Source organism: Rhagoletis pomonella, unplaced genomic scaffold (assembly GCF_013731165.1).
Source record: "Rhagoletis pomonella isolate Grant_MI unplaced genomic scaffold, Rhpom_1.0 Rhpom_scaffold_00005, whole genome shotgun sequence".
Classification (NCBI taxonomy): Eukaryota; Metazoa; Arthropoda; class Insecta; order Diptera; family Tephritidae; genus Rhagoletis; species Rhagoletis pomonella.
Genome location: NW_023458559.1, coordinates 45,909,926 through 45,926,467, shown reverse-complemented (window position 1 = coordinate 45,926,467; position 16,542 = coordinate 45,909,926). Strand labels below are relative to the sequence as shown.

At 36.7% G+C, this 16,542-nt stretch overlaps 2 protein-coding genes across 5 annotated transcripts; both read right to left on the bottom strand.

Moving 5' to 3' along the window:
• Positions 1-970: 970 nt before the first annotated feature.
• Positions 971-3,272, bottom strand: LOC118739905 (protein swallow-like). Its single transcript, XM_036471404.1, has 2 exons — positions 1,809-3,272; positions 971-1,740 (listed from the first exon to the last, which is right to left on the bottom strand). Exons 1-2 carry the CDS (start codon positions 3,151-3,153, stop codon positions 1,184-1,186), a joined length of 1,902 nt encoding a protein of 633 aa, XP_036327297.1. The 5' UTR covers positions 3,154-3,272; the 3' UTR covers positions 971-1,183.
• Positions 3,273-8,221: 4,949 nt separating this feature from the next.
• Positions 8,222-11,365, bottom strand: LOC118739062 (postacrosomal sheath WW domain-binding protein-like). 4 transcript variants are annotated; one of them, XM_036470181.1, is made up of 6 exons: positions 11,202-11,365; positions 10,739-10,913; positions 10,294-10,663; positions 9,494-10,024; positions 8,524-8,621; positions 8,222-8,456 (listed from the first exon to the last, which is right to left on the bottom strand). In XM_036470181.1, exons 1-6 carry the CDS (start codon positions 11,255-11,257, stop codon positions 8,412-8,414), a joined length of 1,275 nt encoding a protein of 424 aa, XP_036326074.1. In that variant the 5' UTR covers positions 11,258-11,365; the 3' UTR covers positions 8,222-8,411. The 4 variants fall into 4 exon arrangements, 3 of the variants coding, with proteins under 3 accessions (XP_036326074.1, XP_036326076.1, XP_036326075.1); XM_036470183.1 differs by lacking the exon at positions 9,494-10,024; XR_004992970.1 differs by lacking the exons at positions 8,222-8,456; positions 9,494-10,024 and adding an exon at positions 8,747-8,916 and having other exon boundaries at positions 8,529-8,621.
• Between the last annotated feature and the right edge of the window lie 5,177 nt (positions 11,366-16,542).

The following is a 16,542-nucleotide window of genomic DNA, read 5'->3' as shown; positions in this document are numbered from 1 at the left end:
ACCTTCCCATTCAGTTTTTGACATGCGCTACAACGATTAGCAAGAAGCTCGCGGCTTTACTTTTGTAAAAGGCAAAGATACTTTACGCGCGAGATATTTACATACAAAGCTATCTGCAGATCAGCAGCGAATTGCGACCGCCGCTGCATGGACGGTAGGCACCAGAGATGCTCATTAGGTCCACGTCAATGCCTCTCAGTGGACTTCACTGCGTTTCACTACGGAATGTGTCTTTATGTCGTTTGAGCCTACTGTCTAAGCAGTTCCTGATATGTTGCCGCAAACTAAATGAGTCCAACTTTAATCCAATATGTAGAACATTTCAACTGAAAGGAAATACAGCTGAGTATGTACAACTCATTTCCCCACTTTGCGAAGCGAGAACATCCACTCTCTCCAACCACTTCCTATCGCCACAGAAGAAAACGTGTAACCCAGGCAGACGACATAGAATCATCATCGCTCAACTGCGACTTGGTAGGGCTCGTGTAGTATAATTAATTCCGCAAGATCCAGGAGTGACCCGCAGATTACTCATGCATACTTTGCAGGCGGAAACGGATCACATACCATCTTGTGCCTCCTCGTAAACCTCACGCATCACACCATAACTACCCTTTGTACATCCGATTGAGTCTGAACACCTTCGGTGAGAGTAACCTGTTGTGAATAGCTCATTAGACTTCTCATTTTTTTGGCGTCCCAAACACTTACCTTAAGGAGATTTGGGTACAATTTAATAGAGGAGATGGAAGGTTGTGTGATGATTAATTAGTACTGAGAGTCTCCTTCTAGCAAATATGAGTTGCCTAGAAGCTAGAGCTCTGCAGATACACGAAATTCTCCTTCACTCCTATCATTTTGATGTATTTTGGAAAGAATTCAGTATTATATTAGTGGTTGTTAGAACCATTTTTTTATTTATTAACTACGACAGTATTTATAAATATTTATTTTTACATTTGTGTGAACAGATTTTGGAGGAGATAATATTATTTAAAACACTAACATAAAAATAGGAAGAAACCCTTAAACAATAAATAATTAATTACATAAAATTAAACTTGGCAATATCAAAAACAAAAAAAAAACGTGAACTTCAATTTTAAACACGAAATAAAGATCTTAACAAATTATGACTAAAAAATATAATAAAACATTAAACTCAAAGAGGCATCTCGCCTTAGTTAGAACGCACCTGTATGCCGCTACGCTCAAAAGTATTCTCCAGTAGCGGAACTTGGGTATAAGTCTGTTGAAGAGCGTACTGCTCGCTCTCTGTCTGTTGCCGATTGCTGCAACGCATGCAACTGCCGAGCAAATAAAACCAACGGCGAGAAATAGACTTGCGACGGCCACCAGCACTCCTTTTTGCGGCCAACTTGCGAGGGCCTTGCACCTCTGGCGTGTCAGAGATATCAACAGCAGTGCTATTGGGACAACGCTCAATACATAAGCCCATGGGCGAGGGTGTGCGCGGATCGTGATTGTATTTTAGTGGCCGAATTTTCGGTGCAATTGTTCCACGCCCATCTCGATCGGTGCTATAACGCTTACGGCGTGCCGGTTTCGGCGACGATGACAAGTCGATCACTTCTACCTCAATGGCTGAATCTGAGCTGCTCGGTTGACTGGTGCGCGAGTTGTGTTGGGACGTGCCGCTGCCACTACCGCTTGCTTTGCTCGGTTCAGCCTGCTGCTGTCGGACCTTAAGGGAATTGCTGCGCCTGCGCAATGCGACTGAAAAGAAGATGAAAATAATTCGTTGTAGAGCACAAGAAAAGTAAGTAAGTAAAAAAAATACCAACCACTCTCCTTCGCCGTTCGCCTTTCGGCACTCTCCTCCGTGCAGCTGCTGAAATAAAGCGACATTGGTTGTATAGCCGCCACGTTCTTAGCATTTCGACCGCACACCTCCATTGTGCCATCTCCGCTGCATAAATTGTTATTCGCATCCGGCGTGTTAGGTGTCACAAAAACATGCAGCTCGTCATCGCCGTCTCCGTGGTCGTGCGGTAGCCCAATATTTAGCGGTGAAGGTGATGGCGGTGGAGCTGGTGGTGGCGATCGGCTTCGCTCGCAATCTGTCTGCGTCGCCTTCGTACTCTTTGCCGCGCAGTGGAGCAAACTCTGCGACGGCTGTCGTCCCAACTGCCCATAGCCACCCAACGAACCTGAGAGTGAAGTCCCATGCAATGTGTAACGACCACACTGAGTTTTCTTGAGCTGATCTTCGGCTGTGCTCAGACGCACGCGCAAGAAGTCCACATTTTGTCTGAGGCGCGTAATTTCGCTCTGCTTTTCGTCCAGTTTCGATTGCTGGTAGTCATTGTAAGATTTTAAGCGATCGCGCTCATCCAACAGCAGCGCGTATGTGCTCTTATCAATGTAGACGTCTTCTTCGTCAGCCGCGCCACTGCCGCTTTGTGTGGAAATGGTACCTGTAGTTATTGCTGTTACGTTGCTGGCAGACCAGTCTGCGCTGGCATCGGGCTCCGCCTCCACTTCTTCCTCCACCTCCTGCTCCTCTTCGTCGACTGCATCGATTACGCCCACAAGCGCTTCATTCAACCTTGCGGCTGTTAAAGTCACACCGCGATGCAACTGCATTGCCGTCTTCCGCGGCAGCGGTTCGTGTACCAGCACCTCGGGCATCGAACTGTGTCTTTGAAATTTCGCTAGCTTGCGGCGTCGTTCATCTTCGCTACGTATATTTGCTATATATTGTCCGACTTTGCTCTCGACGTGCTTGAAGCGACGCTTCGTATACTGCGAGTGAATATCATGGTAAGAGTAAGACTTGCGGTCATGCTCTGGCAGATGGTGCGCATCGCCTACGCCACCACCAGTGGAAAGCCCAGTTTGATCGCTCTTAACCATGCGTTCGTCGCTTGCCAAGGTCGCCAAACCAGCGGGCTGAGTGCGCTGCTCTGAGGCTGATTCGGCTGAGGATATAGTCTGATCGGCCGATGAGCTGGAGACGCTGAGATTGTGTACAAGCGTTAGTGGGCTTTTGATGCTGTCACCACTGTGCCCTTGTTGTTGACGTTCTCGCAAGCGGTGTGGAAATTGAATTCGATGATGTGGTGGCGTTGGCGATAAGTCCATTTCGAAAAGTTCATCGTGGGGGAAACTTTCATCCTGTATACTCATTTTTTTAATTAATTCACACGTGTGGGCGGTACGGCTGCATAAACTTTACTTTTATATATAAAAAAAAAAATTAAAACGCGACTAAAACTGGTTACATTATTTACAACTCTTTACGATTATTATTTTATTTCATTGCAAACGCAACTGAAATTAAGTAATTTAATTTTTATTGAAGAGATATAACTTTTTATATAAGCATAACTAAATAAAACGTGATTAACAAAAACAATAAACAAGAGTAGAAGAAAACAGTAATTTGTGAAGTGCTATCACGCGCCTGACTGACTTTAGCTCCGTAGGCTTTAGGCTAATTCAGCGATGCAAAAAAATTAGTAAAAAATATGAAAGGTAACGGCACCTGGGGACAATAACCACGGCGCGTACATATTTATGTAGGTAAATATGTATTTTTATATATTACTTCATTAGGGTGTGCCAATGAAAAAAACAAAAAAAAAGAATGGTAAAAATATGGATGTTGTGTTTTTTCTTGGGAAACCCATTTCTACAATGCCAAATAACGAAATAATGGCTTTCTCCTCGAAAAGTCACCACTTCCATACAATATGTCCGAGAGTTACTAAAATTCTATGAACTCTTCTTTAATACAAAATTGTTTTTAATACAAGATTCTTTTCAAAACAATAAAATCTGATAAGAGAAAATAAAATAAAATAAATAAATTGAAAAAGAAAACAAGTTCCTACAAAACACATATATACATAAATTTAAAAAAAAAAAACATTTTTAATACAAAATCTAAAAATTAAGGAAAATTAAATATAAAAAAAGTTAAGTGAAAGAAAAATTAAATTATGTTCCTAAAAATTCAATGAGATTGACAAAGTATTTTTCTTTTTAAAACAATAGAAATTTAAACATAAAATTTCAATTGAAATAAAATAATAAATAAATATAATACCTTTCTACAAATTTAATGAAAATAAAAAAGTTACTTTTTAAAACAATAAAATCTAAAATTAGCAAAAAATTATATTAAGAAAAGGACCAAAAATAAAAAAATATTTTCCTAAAAATTTTTTTTCTGTTTAAAAAAATAACATCTAAAAATGAAATTAAAAAAAGAAATGAAATGAAATTTAAAAAATATATATTTTTCTTTTTAGGACAATGAAATCTAATAATTAAAGGAAAATTAAATAAAAAGAATAAACAACAAAATATTACAAAAAAATCGCTCACCGAAGACTCTACCGATTGGCACACTCGGCTATTGCGACTGTTGGACCGACGCAAGCAAAATTATATTCTAGCAAAAGAGCTTTTCGCCACGAGTGGTGAAATTTCTCGGTTTCTAATTTGTCTTACGAAAGACTTTTTACTATCTTAGCCAGAATTGCCCTTTTATATACTCAGCAACTGAGGACATCTGCTTTTATTCACTTTCGCGTCTCAGTAAAGCGAAACCTAGTAGGGCGAACACCAGTAGGACACAAAGCACATCTAAGGCTAATCATATCCTATGTGATTACTAAGCGGCTACCGGCTACTGTAGAAATCAGCGACAGCCAAATTGTTTCAAGCACTCGGAATTAAACCCGTCTCTCACTCAACTCTACTACGGCAGTCGGATAAAATTATAGCCAATTTCTAAAGAGAGAGCTTTCCTCGGCAGGTGAACATAAAACTTAAAGTGCAATTCCATCAATAAAAGGCTTATCACAAAAACCGGATTGACCTGTAGGTCTCGTCCGTTTATAGGACAACGTCATTGTTCTCAAGAGAGAAATTTATTTCTTTTTTTTTGTTTGTTGAGCGGCTGGCATATTTTTGAGCTAAACTAACTAAAAATAGATACTAGATAGATTTCTTAGCAACGCGAAATAGTTAAGACATCCAATCTATCCTTAGTTGCCTTATCTTATAAGATGATAAGTATGACAATACTGACCTTATGCAATTCACCAGCCAAAGTGCAAGGTTTCCTTATTTCCCATACGTCCTAGCGCTGCCTGCTAGTGTCTTTTGCACACCTTGTTTCTCTCATGAAATGCGAAAAACAGCTGTGAAACGTACTATATAAGGCCCGAAATGAAGGCGCCGTTTATCTTCTCATTGAGATTTGTTACAGGACCATTCTGGCTAAGATTGTTGAAAGTCTTCTGTAAGACAGTAGGCAAGTACATTTTACGAACATTGATGGCTGCGTTTCTTTATACATTCCGGATAATCCCATTTCACAGCCGGAACAAAGAGAATACGTTTGAAATATACGTTAGCATATCATCAGGAATATTCTAAAGAATAAGTAAACAAAAAAGTTTATTCCAAACGTTCAGAATGAATAAAGAAATGCAGCCATTATGTTTTACGAAGGATTCTCAATCGGAAAAAAGTTGGAGAATGGCTTGTAAACGATAAAACAAAAAAGTTGTATAGAAAGAGGCGTGTAGTAACTTGTCAGCACAAGAAAGAGTTTTCATTGTGTTGGAAATTTGTCTTGAACCACAATATTTTATAATATATAATATTCGCATGTGAATGCTTTTTCGGTCCGTTTACGACTGTTGGTAGGTGCTCCACAACTTTAAGGTAAAAAGTACCTACTCAAAAACGAATCGTAAACGGCTATCATAAACGACATTTTATCCTGTTTTTCATCGAGAAAATATCTATTTACGAACTTATTTACGACGATTTTGCTGGCTGGGGAAATATTTTTTTAATTTTTTTCTTGAAAAATTTTCACATATAAATTTTTTGATAAAAAAATTAGTTTTTGAAAATATGCCATCTCAAATAAAAATAAAAAAATCCCAATGGTAGCTCTGAGTGTTGCGCAATATTTAAGTATAGTATTAGGGGGTGCACTGTACAATAATTTGAGTTATGAATAATTTTTTACACCGAAGTTGAGTAAAAGGAGCTCATTACAAATTTACAAATTTTTTTTTTTTTGAATTTTTTTGAGTATGCAGCTTTGTGGCCCATTAACTTTTAATTTTTAAATTTTAAGCGATTGCAAAACTGGCGTTCATTTTTTTTTTTTAATTTTCTTTGAAAACGGTTCTAGGCATTTTCTTTCATAAGAAAAAAGTGCAAAAAGCTGTCAGCATAAGAAATATTAAAAATCAACGCAATTTTCCAGTAGCTTAAAACTTACTCTTTATTATACTGAAATTTAATACTCAAAAATATTCGAAAAAGAAATTTAAAAAAATGGGAAAATTTGTAATATATTCATTGTACTCAACTTCGGTGTAAAAAAAAAATTCTTAACTCAAATTATTAGAGAGTGCATATAATACTATACTTAAATATTGCGCAATACTCAGAGCTACCATTGTGAGTTTTTTTTTTAATTTTTTTTTTTTTTGGAGATGGCATATTTTCAAAAACTGATTTTTTTTTAATCAAAAAATGTGTTTGTGAAAAATTTTTTAAGTTAAAAATTAAAAAAATACATACACATTTCTTTTCATAGAGAATTTTGATGTGTGTGTGTGTGATTTTTTTTTTCAAATTTGTTCTTTACCGCGTTCTCGAGATATTTGGAAATAGATTTTTTTTTGTGCTGTAAAGTTTTAAATTTCATATTTATTTATTATTTATGTTTATCCATCAACCCTAAAAATTTGAAACAAATCAAACACATGAAGTGTGAACCCCGTTCATTTTGGTATGGAACGCCCCACATACATATCGCACGTGTAATAATATACAGAATTATTTCAAAATTTAAATTTTGTGGGAAAACGCAATCAAAGTTTGATCAACTCATACAGTTGGTATACAAAAAGACAGTTGAAAAGACCCATATCTTTGCGATGTTTGGGAAGTTTAGCCATCTGTTAGCCTGAACATGTTCCACTTATCAAGCTTATTAATTGTATGATAAGATCTCCAAAAATGTAAATTTTGAGTAATGTTTCCATATTATTAAACGTGCGATATATGTATATTTTTTTAATTTCAAGTAACTTTTAGAGGCGTTTTTTGGATCTTTATTTTTTTAGTTTGATCTTATTATTTTATCGTTTTAAAAATGAACATTTTTCTTTTTTAATCTAATTTTTAGAAACTTATATTTTCGGGCAGGTTCTACAATTTACTTCCGAGTGAATTTCAATAAAATTTTCTTTGAATTCAAATTGGCAGGGGTTTAAATTCACTCGGAAGTGAATCGCAGAACCTGCCTGTTTATCATCTTTTTCTAATTTAAGTGTTTTCTCTTTTAATTGCATTAAGAGAAAATGTGTTTTTAAATATAATTTCATTTTTAGGAACTTGTGTTATTTATTTATTTTGTTTCTTTTAGCTTGTAGATATTTCAAAATAATTTTTTTCATTTCACTCATTAAGAACTTATTTTTTAAACTTTTTAATGCATATATTGTTTTAAAAATAAAAATATATATATTTTATTTTTTTAAATTTTGTCGCTGCTGTCAATATTCTGGCCCGTTGCCAAGAGCGAACCGTCATGGACGTAACCCTAAATTTACAAGCACGAGTATGGTCTTGTAGAGGTTAAAAAACGTATGTAAAATTTTAAATTTGTGAAACGACCGATGTGACTTCAGCTGCATAACGGAAGTTTATTTTTTAAATGAACACATGCATGTTTTTTTCAGTTAAGTTTTATTTAAATTTGTATACATAGTTATAATAAGAAAACAACTAATAACAGTAACAAAATTTAAACAGTTTCAAACAAAAACGGATCGATATAAAGACAAGAAAAATGTTTAGTGCATATAAAGAATCGATTATAAGGAAAAACTGAAAGTAATTTCATATTTCGTACAATAAATTTTACAAATTGCAAAGTCAATACGAAAATTGAGATTTGATCATATTTATCGGTTTGTTAAGACGAATGTTTCATCAGGTGACCAAACTAATATTCTACTAATTTTACTATTTTTTATAATCAAAACCCTTTTACTAAATATGTAGCTAGAATGCATGTATAAGTATTTGGTATAAATGTGTGTATATGTATTAGAATTTTATATGTACATATATTTGGATTATAATATTTTTGTAGAATACATATACAATTTTTTGCATAGTATAGTGTTTATTTGTGTATACATATGTAGAATTTTTGTTACACCAAAGTCAAGCGGAATGAATAAAGCACATACATAAATAGCCCAAAGCAACAATGTCAGCCAGCAAACCACAAAATACACACTTTTTATCTATGCTTTGCAAATTGTGACTCTTTAATTTTGTGTGGGTTTTGTAGAGTGGACGTTTGGTAATTTTTGTGAGCAAGTTGATAGTTAAATTTATTGCTGCTTCTTGTTCTCGCTATTATAATTGCGTTGTAGAGCCTGAAAATAATGTGTATATTAAGAAAATTATAAATGAATAGCTAAAAACTAACATTGCAACACTTACATCATACGCTGGTGGCAAGTCACTGGGGGCAGCGTTGTTAGAATATTGGTTGTAGGTTGTATTTTGGGCGCTAGCCATTGCCTCGGCTTCTTTCGAATCTGCAAATATTTATGCAAATATTTTGGTATATTGGTTTTACACAATGTGAAAATTAAAAAAGAACAATTAACGCAATTTATTAAACGCAATAAATCAAAGGTATTTAAATGCAGAAAATGCTTACACTTATAAAGATGTGCATAGATTTTTGTAGTAAAGAAATTGTCTTGCTTGCGGCTAAGATATGCAATTATTCAGTAAACATTTATGAAAAAATAATTGGTATTGGTATAAACGCAAAATTAACACAAGGTGTTGGGGTATAGTACGGGTAGTAATAATACGTAGTATTACCTGCAGAATGATAAAGAAATTTAAAAAACGAGTTTTGTAAAATACACACATACTCAAAAAACAATGGAATTCGCAAGCGTGTAAGAAGGGCGTTGATAATTTCTCGGCTTAAGTATCTATTTTCTTGTCTTTTGCGCAAGCTTTTTAAGCCCAATATAAGGAACATCAACACACACAATAATTCTGGAGAGATAATACCTGCCTTAGAGGTTGGAATTTGGATCGAATTCTTATTTGTGTTGGTGATTTATATGCTGTATTGGCTGTTGGTTATCTTTGAGATACGATTTTCAAAACACTGCAGGCGAAATTGTTTAAAGTAAAGAAATAATAAATATTTTGGAAGTCAAAATAGTTGAACAGGGGTTAATAAAGGGTTTTAGTCAAACAAATGTGTGTGTAATGTGCAGGTGTTAAAAAATGGAATTTCAGATACTAAAGTTATTTGGTTAACGGTTTTTTTAAGGTGTTAAGATACCAAATAGTCAAAATAATAATCTTATATTTGAAATTTCAGTACATAAAATTGTGTAATAAATGATGCCATGAAAATTTTACACAAATGTATTCAACTTACTTGCTGGCGGCATGCCGAAGCCCATAGCCCCGGCCGCAGCTCCGCCTGGTGCACCGCCCGGTGGTGGATAACCACCATGTTGATAGCCTGGATTGTATGCCGGATTATATGCCGGGTTGTAGCCACCGGGTGCAGCGGGTTGATAACCGCCTTGTTGGCCATAGCCCGTGCCACCATAAGGGGGTGGCTGGTTGCCAGGTTGTGGCTGTTGTTGTGACTGATCAGTAGGTGGAGCTGAAAAACCCATCCAAGAGGTTGCATCATTATTGCCATATTGTGGTTGCGGATTGCCGCCACCTTGCGGCGGTTGTGGATTATAACAAGTTTGTGGTTGTTGTGGAATATAGCCGGCTTGTGGTTGCTGTGGATTATAACCAGCTTGTGGTTGTTGTGGATTATAACCAGCTTGTGGTTGTTGTGGATTATAACCAGATTGTGGATGCTGTGGATTATAACCAGCTTGTGGTTGTGTGTAGCCTGCTTGTGGGTTATAGCCGGGTTGGGGATACTGTTGCGGGGTGTAAGCTGGTGCTAAGTGTGCAAATACACACGCGATAAATAGAAAACATAAGAGGCAAATAAACGAAAAAAAAATTAAAGTGCTTTCACTTAACATGACAACATGATATGTCCTTAAAATTGTAGCTCTTAGAACACAGTATATATGTATGAATATATACAACGTCTGGCATAAATAAAAGCTTCTTGACACGAAATCAACAAAAGCCGAGAAATTTTAAACGAGCTCCATATAGCAAATGATATCCCATATAAAGACATGATTGTATGTAAATACTTACGTCCACCAATGCCTGGATATGGTGGTGGATTATCGCTTACGAACACCGTATTCGGTGCTGGGCCACTAAATGCCTCATGTGTAGGCAACCATCCGTAGTAGCCTGGTGGGGGTTGATAGGCCGGAGGTGGCGCCTCATGCCACGCACCCGATGGTGTGTATGGTGGTGGATCATCATTGTAAGCGCCTCCACGATGGTAATTGCTTTGTGCTGTGCTTGCAGCGCGCAGCAATGCTTGGCCATACTCAATGGCGCCACCAGATTTGAAGTGTAGCTTAAACTTGACTTCGCCAATGAAATTGCCATTTGGCTGGGCGCGTACCTTGCCCTTGATGTAATTGGCGCCGAATACTGGTTGCTCCAATTCAACCTAAGGAAAATAAGTATTATTAATTATACAATAGTTATGAAATTATTTATACAAAGTAATTTGTAAATAATTTACATCTGATAAGGCGATGAATGGTGCGCTAAAGGATTGCAAGTCATCTGCCGGCTTCTTATTGTTGAAAATGAGCCGATGAGAAGTCAAGTAAATACGACCCTGTTTTGAGCCTTTAAAAACTGGGTTGTCCTGGCCCGAGAAATCCATAGTAACCCCATCGCTGTGCAGCAATATGCTGTGGGCAAAGATAAGAAAAAATATCAAATAAACCAGATAGCTAATTAATTGAACACGTCATAACTAATCCATAGGTTTTTAGGCGTTATTAATACGCTCATAAAGTCCCTTTAAAGTAAGCTCTCTCTAAATCAATTTTTGTATAGCCTAAACCTTTATTCTATTTAATTAATGACCTCATTCCTTAGCATATATAATTCTATTCATGTGGCATTTTAGCCAAAACAAATAGCTCACTCCCTGATTAGAAGATAAATCTAATTATCCCGATTAATATTATACTTACTACTCTCCTGCATGAATCAGAACGCCATTACTGGCATGTGCTGTATTTACAGACATTTTTAAATGTTAATACACTTAGTTTTTGCTTTTTTGCTTTTAATTAATAAATTTTCGCAGCCTTTCTTACAAACGCAATCCAGAAATTTTCTCGAACGTCAAAAACCAAAATTGCAGATGATTCACCCTTTTGTTTTGTTGTATATTTTGTTTTTGTATTGCAAAGGTTAACCAGAAGATGGCACGCAAAATTAAACAGCTGTTTTCTTAAGGTCCGTTTACTCACGACTTTCCTGGCCAGGCTTGAAAGAGTGAAGTTTGACAACAGAGCGTAAGTATGCTACCAGAAACAGCTTCTCCGTTCTCCTTCTTCTCCATATTTGATCTGTGTTAAATAGATAACAATATAATAATATTTATTAATCTTATATACTAATCTACCGGCGGGCGATCTGAATGGACGAGATCCATAGACGCGCTATTTGATCGGAAGGAATGGACCAGAGTCCATGTCAACCTTTCCATTTCATACATTATGGACGAGATCCAGTGTCGCCCTGCTAGTACGGATGGGAAGGTCTAGTTGCCATGCAGGACCTTTCTATCTAAAGCTTGCTATACAATTCAATGCGATCGTGAGCGTGAACGTTCACAAAGGCAACGAATTCCATTTGTATTCTTATGATATTGCAAAAATTTAAGTAATAACGAAGATATTAGTCAAAATAAAAAGCTTACGCTTGCGTCGCCACGCAAAAATACTAAAATACCGAAAATAGGCCTTGTTATATTAAAATTGGGTTTAATGTATTTGTTTTTTCTATTTAAATTTATTTCATGGTTATGCTACTACACGGTTTTGAATCTAAAAACTTCATAACTCTAGTAAACAGCTGATTGTGAAACTTGGCCGTCATGAAATGGTTAATTTTCGTGTATAATTGAATTCATGAAATTATGTTCATGCAGCCAATTTTAACCCAAATTCAAGAAATGATTTCGTGAATTTGCCTACTAGAGGTGTCAAACTATCGATAGTCACACCATCGATAGTTTTGATAGTTTTCAGAAAAACTATCAATATTCACGATAGTCTCGAAAAAAACAAAACTATCGATAGCACTATCGATAGCTCTAAATCAGTTAGGTTGCTTTGCTTTTACAGGATCATAGTAAAATAAATATTATCCTATGAAAGTTATAATCATTCAAAATTAAGTAACTGCTTAGCCAAAATACTTCTCTTTTTAGAAAGTTCAAAAACAAACACAGGTTATACAAACAAAACAGGATTTACGATTAACATATGTATGTATAATTTCAAAAAAATTTGGAGAGATGATCGATAGTCCTACTAAACTATAGATATTTTCGATAGTATAAGAAAAATCTATCAATGAGTATTGATAGTCTAAATAATTTAAGCTATCGATACTATCGATAGTGCTATCGATAGTTTGCCAACTCTATTGCCTACGCATAAACGTACATAGTAACAGAAAGTTTAGTTCCGTGTAGTAAAGGTTATAATCCGTAAGCGCGGCCGAAGACCGCCAACGAAAGGTGTTCTACGCAAAAATACTGTTGTCAGCATAGCCCGAATTGGATCGATGAGGGCATATATGTAATATTCCGATATTGGCTGTAAGAGCTAATACCGTTCGAAAACATTCTAGTACAGATATATCAATAAACATGTGCAAAAGAAAAGGAACCCATACATTTATAAATAAACATGTAAACAACACCTACTCAAAAACATCACTCACGTACACAATACATATAAAAAACATACCATACATTGAGAAGTTAGCTTACTGCCAATATAGAAGTATTACATGAGGGTTATTTTTGGTTCGCGCGAAAATTTCCTATTTATTTCACTTTAAGTATTTGTGGCATTTTGTAAGCAAAATTAACGGTTTTCCCCTATTTTCAAGAGGCTCGCCTGAGCCATGATTTCGGACGGCAAAGAGAATCATGCCATTGAATTTCTTGGTATTTTATCTTTCAAGCTAGAAATGTGGGCAGTGCCATGCCCCCTTAATTTTTGTTCCAGCCTCGAACTAACAGATACTACTCGAAAAAATTCCTATTATTTAGATTAACGTTCTCTGACGTATTTTAAATAAAACCGTCAACAAGTTTTCCCGTTAAAAATAAACAGTAAACAGTAAATACCCGACAAGAATTCGGAGATGGAAACTAACACATTCTCATTTATTTTACTAACACATTTGCAAATTTTGCGTTGGTTAAAAAGAGACCACTAAATAAGGCCATAAGTTGAAAGAAGATATAAAATCACATGTATACATTTCCCTACATGTGATCTTCCGTCTTCCTCCGACTTATGGCCTTATTTAGTTGTCTCTTTTTAACCAACGCAAAATTTGCAAATGTGTTAGTAAGGTAAATGAGAATTTGTTAGTTTCCATCACACAATTCTTGTAGGGAGTGTTGTTTTCACCATTTTTTGCACATTGGCCTTAAAAACGTGATGGGAGTGTTTGATGGACATTTCCTTCACCAGTGAGTATCACATGACCGATGAAATGACTATCACTGTTCTTATAGTGTTAACGGTCCTTCAATCTCGTCGCTCTCTCCCCTGAACGACGACTAAGTGACATAGAACGTTTTGCGGTGGTTTTGCGGTATCACCGACGATACATATGCATGGTGAAATGCACCAAAAACAATGGAAAAAAGCGTTTTACTAAACTAAAAGCACCAATTCTTTTTTAATTAAAGGATGCTTTTTTCGTAACAGTTTGTATTTAACAAAAGCAAAAAACTAACAATGGCTGAATTTCTTTATTCATTCTGAACGTTTGGAATAATCTTTTTTGTTTACTTATTCTTTAGAACGTTCCTGATGATATGTTAACGTATATTTCAAACACATTCTGTTTATTCTGGCTGTGAAATGAGATTATCCGGAATGTATAAAGAAACGTAGCCAATATTTACAAGAATACATTCATAAATGAATACACAAAACGTTTTCGCTCATAACGATTGAATAGCCTCTACACATGCTATGATGACTCATGCTTACGACGTAATACCGAAGTACTATTACTAGTATATCTCGAGAAAGAAAAATCGACTCGCAACAAACGAAAATAATGCTCTAAGTAGAAGTGAGCAAAAAATTTAATGTTTTCATTATATACACCCCTATGCTGTAATCCGTCGTAGACTCGATTTTGCTACGAATCGTAAAATTGGTATGCTGAAATCCGTGTTGTAGTATCGTAGTTTCGAAAATCGTAGGCCATCTTCGAAATTCGTAATGTTGGTGTGCCTGAATCCGACGTAGCTATCATTTTTATGTATTTGTCGGAAATTTTGTACGAATAGCAACTCGTGTCGGAGCGAAACAAATTGTATTAAAATATCAATAAAATAAAATGTGGAAACGCAAAAATATGTATGTAAGTTGAAGTGTGAATAAAAAAATGTATTATTAAATGTTTACAAAATTATCAAGTCGACAATCACAACAAATCGCTCGCAATACGAAAAACTGGCGGAATGCATGAGCGAAAGGCCGGACATTGCCCGAGGCTTTGTAAAAGTAGTTAAAGAGGATGTGGTGGAATTTTGGGAAGCGTTGCAAGAATTAAAGCAGCACAATATTTAGTTGAATGGACGCCCTTAAAAAGAGGGAGCATACATTTATCATTTAAGCTAAATGGATCAGAACTGTCTTGTAGCAATCTCCTTTGTATATTAATGCAACAGTTAGCTGCAGCACGTTCTTTCTCCTGAGACAAAAGTACATCGGCCACTGAATCCATTATATTTTACTTAATTAAGGAAAAGCCTTTTCAAATACGATTAAACAATTTTTAAAATTTCACTGTTCACTTGCGATTATATTTATTTTGATTTGTTTGTGTCAAAGCAGCTGATTAAGACCTTCGAATTTTACTATTTTAGTTGGCAACGCCGTTGATAGTTACGATCGGATTACAGCATACCAATTTTCGAATTTTCGTAACGGAGCTACGAATTCGTAACTACGAACTTTCGGGTTACACCATAGGTGTGATAACCTCAAATATCGCAAAAAAGACGTGTTTATGGCAATCTGGGGGTAGGATATCTAAAAATTCTAGTACTAAAGCAATTGTGCAGCCAGATTTGGATTCAACACCAAGAAACGATGTGTTTTAGGTAGGTAGGTAGGTTTTCGCGGTCGTCTATAAGACACACTTAGGCTCAGGGCCCATTGTGATGCCGCATGTTGGGTCAGCAACTCCCGATCCCTCCTAAAACCATTTTGAACTTTGAACGAATTTTAGAAGATCCCTGATTTCGACGCATCTAAGGTCCTCCAAGTTGTCGAAGAATTGCCTACCGAGAGTGGAGAGTCTTCGTCTAGATAGAGCAGGGCATTGGCACAACAGGTGGAGAATCGTTTCCTCCTCTTCTTCATCTTGACAACTTCTACAGAAGTCATGTGAGCGTAGGTCAAGTCGATAGGCGTGCTTGCCAATTAGGCAGTGTCCTGTTATGACGGATACTAATAATCTAATATTGGACTTATTTAGACTCAGTAGTAGGCCAGTGCGGTTGGCGCTGAGCACCGGCCATAATTGTTTGGCAGTTTTGCAGGTGATTTCGTCCTGCCACCTTTCGTTCGCTACTTTAGTGAGCCTCTCGGAGATAAGTAGCTTACAAGTTTGCAAGGGTATTCCTATTTCGTCATTTATATCCTCAAAAGGAAGTTTCGTGCCAAGTCGCGCCAGTTCGTCGGCCTTACAATTCCCCTCTATGCCGCAGTGTCCCGGAACCCATATTACCTTTGGGCGAAATGACTCAGCCATCTCGTTAAGAGATGCGCGGCATTTCATGGCTACCATGGAGGTTGTCGACTGCTTCGTGAGGGACTTTATTGCCGCCTGGCTGTCAGTGAAGATGTAGATATCAACTTGGGGTATCATATCACACTTTACCAGTTTCGTGGCCCTGTCGATTGCCATCAGTTCAGCCTGAAAAACGCTACAGTGGTCCGGGAGACGAAAGCTGAGGGAGATTCCCAGCTGATGGGAATATACACCTCCTCCAACCCTACCCTCGAGCTTTGAGCCATCTGTGTATACATGGATGGACTCTCCACTACTTACAACGTCATGCTTCCACTCTTCCCTTGAGGGTAGGAGGGTCGAAAACGCTGTAGCGGGTGCAGGTTCCGGAAGTGCATAGTCCACCAATCCGGGTAGCCCCGGAACCTCCGTTAATATTCTACCGTGACCATAACTGGTATTTGACCACTTATTTAGAATATTCATTCGAATTGCCGCGCCACTTGCGACTTGTTTGGCATGTAGGTC